The sequence below is a fragment of the Blastomyces dermatitidis genome (assembly GCF_000003525.1).
Source record: "Blastomyces dermatitidis ER-3 genomic scaffold supercont1.4, whole genome shotgun sequence".
NCBI lineage: Eukaryota > Fungi > Ascomycota > Eurotiomycetes > Onygenales > Ajellomycetaceae > Blastomyces > Blastomyces dermatitidis.
In genome coordinates, this window is record NW_025544777.1 from 4,783,988 (window position 1) to 4,791,634 (window position 7,647).

General features: G+C 29.9%; 1 protein-coding gene across 1 annotated transcript; it reads left to right on the forward strand.

Annotated features, from left to right (window-relative positions):
* Positions 1-1,287: 1,287 nt before the first annotated feature.
* Positions 1,288-1,745, forward strand: BDCG_16940 (uncharacterized protein; the record flags this gene model as incomplete). The annotated part of the gene is made up of 1 exon (XM_045426120.1): positions 1,288-1,745. A coding segment is annotated over exon 1 (414 nt), but the record flags the coding sequence as incomplete, so codon positions are not given.
* Between the last annotated feature and the right edge of the window lie 5,902 nt (positions 1,746-7,647).

Sequence of the window (7,647 nt, forward strand, 5' to 3'; positions counted from 1 at the left end):
TGTTGTTTCTCTATTTCTCTTTCTTTCTCTCTTCAGAATTTCAATCTCAGGAATAGCATTTGAGAAAGCATCTTTTTCCACATCAACTGAGTGTATTTTTGAACTCATTGTTTTCACTCAATGAAAAGTTGGTCAGACTGTTTCAATTGAGATATTTCTAAGTCTGTTTTCAATTGAACAGTTGGTCAGACTGTTTCAAAAGAAGAATAAAAGACTTTTGTGTATAAAACACCTGATTTTTTTCACACTAGTTCAGTAACTAGGTTAGATTTTTGAAGAGAATCTAATAAACTAAAATTGATTTTTAAGATAAATCAGTAAAATCTTTACAATCTCTTTCTTGGGATACAGTGAGGAAAAGTATGATATCAATTGATAATAAATCAGATGATATGACAGTTTTTGAGAGAAAAACTGACAAAAAATAAATCAATTTTTTGCAGAGAAATTGATTAAAACTATTCAATTTTATTCTAAATCATTCAATTCTTCTCACACAACAAGTGTGCAACTCAAATCAGTTAATAAAGAGTGTAAAAAAGAATTAAGTATTAATAAAAGCTCTTCAGCCACTGAAAAAGTAATTCTTACTTAAAAGAATATGAAATTATGACAGAAAACAACTCTGTTTTTAATTCTTTGTAAGAATATTGTGTAAAACCCAGAGAAAAACACCTTACTTTTTCAAGAGAAGTAAAAAACTATTTCTAAGATCTTTTTTTTTTTGCATTAACTGCTGCAGAAGAATGAGATAGAAACTGCTAAGATATGCACTACTGTATACTCTCTATCAAGACTTTCCCTCTTCAGGGTCTTGATATTATAGAGAATATAAGTCTGTTTCTATATGATAATATAAATATTGCCAGCGGGATGTAGAGGAACTGGTTATTTATATCTCAAAATAGAAGACTTTGTCAATGATTATATCAATATAGAGTTAATTCTCAAATTCAATAGAAACCTAGTGTTGCTGTTCTCAATCCCTTGCAGAATCTATTGAATATTGAGGTATTAGAACTAGATTTAATATATCTCACTGTGCAGAGATCAAAGGCTCAGTCAGACCTTGGGGTATACTGATTTTATAGTTGTTGGTGTGCTGTTGACTCATTGTCCACTGATTATGTATTGAATACTGTTGCCGAGGTATCTTTTTGTATCGTTCTGCTGGGGATGGGCCAGATTGAGAGGGGTAGTACAGGGGTGAGACTTGGTGTTGAAGTCTAGATACACTGGCGGCGGACCGTGGAGGTTGCACTTCAGAAGAGTCCATTGATTATGTGCTTGATATTATCGCCGAGGTATCTTTTTGTATTTTTCTGCCGGGGATGGGCCAGATTGGGAAGGGCGGTACGAGGGTGAGACTTGGCGTTGGTGTTTTGGAACATCAAAGATGGACAGGGTTTTCGCGGAGGTCGCTCCTCGGATATCTCCACAACTACAGGTCGGGGGTCTTCCAAAATCGAGAAGATTGGTGCATATGGCTAGGTCACTTCACCTTACAATTTGTATGGCACTCTGGCCCGGGGTTGTGGTGTGGTAGGGGAGAACGGGGGATAATCCCACACAGGAGCTTCGAACAACGTCCGGTTCACGTTTGGCTGGATAACTCCACCACCACACGGGGTATGCGGTCGGCGATGGGGTCAAAATGCTCGTATGATCGAGGGCTTTTCGATGGATCTATCGGCGGGTTCTTATTCGAAAAATCGAGCGAGTTCGTGGTGGAGCGGTTGGCATTCGTATGTGATAGAAGAGATACAAATTGCATTAATAATATTTCAAATCTGTGATATTTAAATTATTAGTCAATCTATTCAAAATTAACAGTAGCATTATCAAAAAGCATTATCAAAAATCAATATTAAAAAAGTGTTGTCAAAAAACATTATCTTTTGCAAAGTGAATGCAAAAGTTACTTGAGTAATCACTTTCATCTCATTCTCATTCTAAGAATTAGTCATCTCATTATTCTTTGTCTTAATGTTAAGATTCTTTATCAGTGTTTGTATCATAAGTTGAATCACATGAGCAATGCAGAGAATATGACCTTATTTATTATTTCAGAAATACAAAGCCAATTTTTGCTTCAAGCTCTTCATCATAGTGTAGTTATTCACAGCATTATCAGTTGTAATTGTAAGAAGACTGAGACTAATATCTCAATAGTCATTTTTAATCACAGTTATTAATATCTCTGTTATATAATTCTCAGTATGACTACTGATCAATGATTCAAATTCAATTAATGTCTCTTAATAAGTTCAGTTCTCATCAATATAATAACAGATAACTCTTATAAATGTAAGATTGTTTATACTAGTTCATGTATTCACTGTGAGAGACACTCTTCAATGATTCTTCAACTCTAATTCTAGATGTTATATATTAACTTTATAGTGTGTCTTGAGGTTGAACTGAAGACAGAATTGATGTGAAATATAAAGATATGAATTAAGCATTTGAAGAAGTGTTCAGAATTCAGGGTTTTTAATTGATCAAAGAGAAAGATTCAGAGATATACATATACAAAGTAATTATTCACAGAAGTTATCAGATGAGAGTTATGAAATCTGAGTACTGATACAGAGTCATTTTCACATGATTTTCTTTAAATTAGAAAGTTAGTGTTATTAAAAATCATTATCTGATAGAGTAACTTATCAGCTCAGTAGTAATTTTCTGATTATTTTTCTTTTATTATCTGCATTCTGATGACTTCAGATGTCAGAAAATTTTTTCAGAGCTATAATCAGTTCATGATAAATGTTTCTGAATGAAGTTACAGTGATTGTAACAGAGAGATAACTATTCAGTAATCTGCAATGCAATCTGTTGATAATTATTTCATAGTTCATCTCAGTGTTTGTGTTGAGTTTTTCATAAATTTTATGACCTGAAATCAGATGTGAAGAATGAAGTGATTATTCATTATAATTAAAAGAGAGCATTCTGTGTTGAATTGTAAATAACATAGACTTTGTGATTCACAGTGATTTCTTGAAGAGTTTGTGAATCTTCAATAGAAGTAAAAGAAGCGAAAGAAGTGAATTCAGAAGATATGATAATAATTTGAGAAAGATGATAATTTATTTTCAATAACTGATCACTGATGTGTGTAAGAAGAATTAATATAAGAGAAAATAATCTTGTTTCTTAGCTTAGTTATAATTTTAGTACTAACTCAGATTGAATATACTGAGATTGAAATTCTAAAGAGAAGAAAGAAAGAAGAAATAGAGAAACAACAAGTTCTTGAAATACAGAAACTTGAAAAAGCAAGTAAAATTCTTGAAAAGCAGTGTCTGAGTGAGATGAATGAAGAAGTTCTGTTAATTCTGCATGCTCAGACTAGACAACTACAGAAAGCAATCAAGTTCAAACTTGGAATTTCAAACACAGTTCAAAAAACTTTGAAAATTTCTAATACAATCACTAACTCTTCAGTTTGATCTTCTTTCTTTTCTACTTCTTCTTCTTCTTCTTCTTTAAATCAGAAGAAAACATATGCTCAAGCAGCTGAATCTGCTATCTCTAAACCTGCTATCTCTAAATCTGCTATCTCAAAACCTGCTCAAAATTCTGAGAAAACTGAGAAGAATACTGCTCATACTTCTATTGATAGAAGAGTGAAGAAAAAAATGCAAAAAGAGAAAAATCTTCAAATCTTCAGAAATAGAAGACTTATTCTCAAAGTCTCAAATCAGGACATATTGCAGAGAAATAAGCTAAACTCAAACCTTATTTTCAGAATTAGAAATGAAATAAATCAGCAGTTCTTTTCTCAGTTAATAACTGATATTGAAGTTCAAAAATCAGTTATAGCTTCAATTGAGTCATTCTTCTTTGAAAACTCCATCATTCTGATCACAATGCCTGAATTCAGTGCAGAATTCCTTATTCAGAATGAGAATCTCTGAAAGTCAGCAGTAGAATCTCTGTTAAACACAATAATTCTATCTAAGAGAGATGAAAAGTGAGGTAAATTCATTCTTCATGATATTCCAGTTGAAATCTTTGACTGTGAGAAAGAAATGCTACTTCTCAAAAATGAATTGAAAGAATACAATTCTATTCAACTGAGAAAAGAGCCTGTATGACTTAATTCAATTGAGTTTAGACAGAGTAGAAGAAATGCCTCTGTTCTAGTGTATACAAAGACACTTAAACAATCAAGAATCTCTGAAGTAAGAGTAGCAGGTTTGAAAATGAGAGTTCATAAATACAAAGACTCAAGAATGAATCTCAAAGCTCAAACACAGTGTTCAAACTGTCAAAGATATGAACACTTTGTAATCTCTTATTTCAGAGTCTCAAAATGTGCATTCTGTGCTAGAGATTACAAAACTAGTGAGCATAAATGTGAAACATGCTTAAAAAGAGATGAAATATGTCAACATACTCTGCTTAAGTGCTTTAATTGTAAAGAAAAACATGCATCTAGCTCAAAAGAATGTGTATTTACTCCAAGAACTCAGAAGAACTGAAGAAAAGATGAAGCTCAAAGTAAATCTAAAACTGAAGAGAAAAGTCAAGCTAGTAAATCTACAACTGTAAGCTTAAAAAGAAGAAATTCTCAACTATCTAGATCTTCAAACTTCAACTCTTCAGCTAAGTGTAAACAGAATTTAAATTCTCAAACTTCTGTTAAGATTAGAGAATTGAGAAATGACTCTGATAATAAACTAGATATAATGCAAGCAGTTGAGATTCCTACTTTTCAAAATAGTTATAATCTACTATCTGATGATAGAGATTAGATTTTACTCTATCTCTACTCTCTCTTAGTATGAATATACAACAAAAACAACAAAAAAAGTTTAAAAACTCTTCAAAAATCACATTTATTCAAAATAATATGAATAGAAACTAAAATTGTATTTATTCTTATCTTCAGATTGCATTTGAATAAAAAGTTGACTTTGTACTTCTTTAAGAATCAAACTTTGATACTGAGCAAAAGTACATTATTTCTCATTCAAGCTATTACTGCTTTCTTCCTGAAAAATCTGAGATAAAATCAAGAGTAGTGATCTATGAGAGAAAAAGATCAAGATATCAATTTAATCTCAGATTTAATATCATATCTAACTCTGATATTCTAGTGAGTGATATTATAGATAAAGATAATGAGTTTGATACTATTCAACTTATAAATATCTATAATGAAAAGTCATTGAAAGAAAACAACAATATCTGAATAATTGATAGAGGATTTTTGAATATAACTCTCTTAAAAAACTCAATAATTGCAGAAGACTTCAATACACATTATTTCTGATGAAACTCAGAGTGCATAAGAGCAGTAAGAGTAGATAAACTGATTGAATGAACTTTTAAGCATTCAATAGATTTAGTTAACAAGTCAGATTAATAAACATTCTTAGAAGAGACATGAAACAGAAATCTATCATAGATCTAACTTTCATATCATAAAATCTAATTGAAAAAAGACTTATAAACTGATTTATTGATTTAAATGAAACCTCAGAATCAGGTCATAAGATTATTCAATTTGATATTGAACTGAGTGAAAAACAAAGAAGTGAAAATTGTCTTCTCTCTAATCAGTATAACTTTGAAAAAGCTGATTGAAAAGCAGTTAAAGAAAGAGTAAAACAGCTGAAATCTGAAACACAGAGTGAGCTCTATTGAAATCAAAGTCAAGATATCTTAAATGAAATACTTAAGAATACAGTAAAGCTAATTACATCTATTCTTCTAATAAGTATTAAAGAAAATATTTTAAAGAAAAAGTCTTCTGAGTATTTCAAATCTTAATGAAATGAGAATATCACTTCTAAAAGAAAGCAATTAGTCACTGCTAAGAGAGATTGAAAGAATAACTTAATATCTGATAAAGAGTTCAAAGCTATTTAAAATGAATATTTTTCAGATATTAAAAAAGTCAAAACAGATTACTGAAACAAATTTCTTGAAGAAGTATAAGAAAAAGAAGTTTTTAAAGCCTTTAACTATACTAAAACAAGAAGTGTAGCAAAGCTTTCAATCTTAGAATATAAATTTCAGAATGAATTGTATACAGCAAACTCTTTTGAGGAAAAATATCAAGCTTTTATAAGAATTCTCTTTCAAAACTTATCATATTTAGAAGAGAAGAATATATCATTTCATGAATATATTAATGAAAATAACTGAGAATGATCTGAGCTTACATGTGATGAACTAGAGTTAGTAATATTCTCAAGTTCAATTAAAACTGCTGCAGAGCCTAATTCAATTAATCACTTGATTATTTAAAACATATATTTCTACTTGAACAATGAATATTTTAAACTCTTTTCAAAGCTCTTAAAAAATGATTATCACTCTGAATGCTGAAGAGAGGCTACTGAAGTAATTCTTATAAAATCTAATAAAAAAGCTTCAATTTCTAAGTTATCTAGAGTAATATCTCTGTTGAACTGTTTAAGAAAAATTCTAGAAAAGATAATAGCTACTAGATTATCTTTTATAAGCTCTATTAGTGATTCTCTTCTATTTAATGAATAAATGTAAGATAGAAAACAATGTTCTGTAATTAATACTGTTCTCTCAGTTATTCATGATATTCAAGTAGTAAAGTATGAAGATCTGATCTCAACTGCAGTTTTTATTGATATAAAAGATGCATTTGATCATGTTTCAAAGTCTAAGATGATTTAAACTTTGAAGATGTTAAAACTGTCACTTTCTCTAATAAAATGAGTTAATTGTTTCATATCTAAAAGAATTATACAACTATTCTTTGATGAAAGAAAACAAGATAAAACTAAGATAAAAATAGAAGTATCACAGAAATCTTCAATCTTATCTATTTTATTTGTAATATACACCGCATATCTATTCAAGAATATGGAGATGAAAATAGTGAGATCTTTAAGTTATATAGATGATATTGATCTACTCTACAGTTCAAAGACAATCAAAGAGAATTTAGAAGTGATTGAGAAAGCAGCAAAGAAAATCTTTATTAGAGCAGATATCAATCTAATTCAATTTAATATGAATAAAACTGAGTTAATTCACTTTTTTTCCAGATTTAATGAGAAAGAACTAAGTCTAACTCTCTTAAATAAAGAGATTAAACCCAGTTTAAATGTCAAATGACTAGAAGTATGACTAAACTCTGAGTTAAATTTTAAATATCATATTCAACAAAGAATCATCAAGACAGAGAGACTACTGAATAGTATAATCAGACTATCAAATACTGAGAGAGATCTATTCTTTCAGACTATGAGACAGTTATACATAGCCTGTATTATCTCAGTAGCTGATTATGAAGTTCAAGTTTAATGAAATAATCAAGATAACTTCACTGAACTCTTGCAAAGTCTACAAAACAGAGCTTTGAGAAGAATTCTTAGAGTATTCAAATCATCTTCTATTAAAGCAATGAAAATTGAAGCTTCAATTTCATCTTCTACTATTCAATTTGAAAATGCCTGTATAAACTATGCTCTGAGAGTCATGAAAATGAGCTCTAATCATATAATCAGAGAAAGAGTCTCTTCTTCATTTCTATCAGTTAACTCAGGAAATGAACTGAATTGAAATAGATTTCTTGATTAAAATGAGAATAATGCTTTAAAGAAAATGCTCTCTCAACTGTATAGACTATGTTTACTTATTAAGAATCAA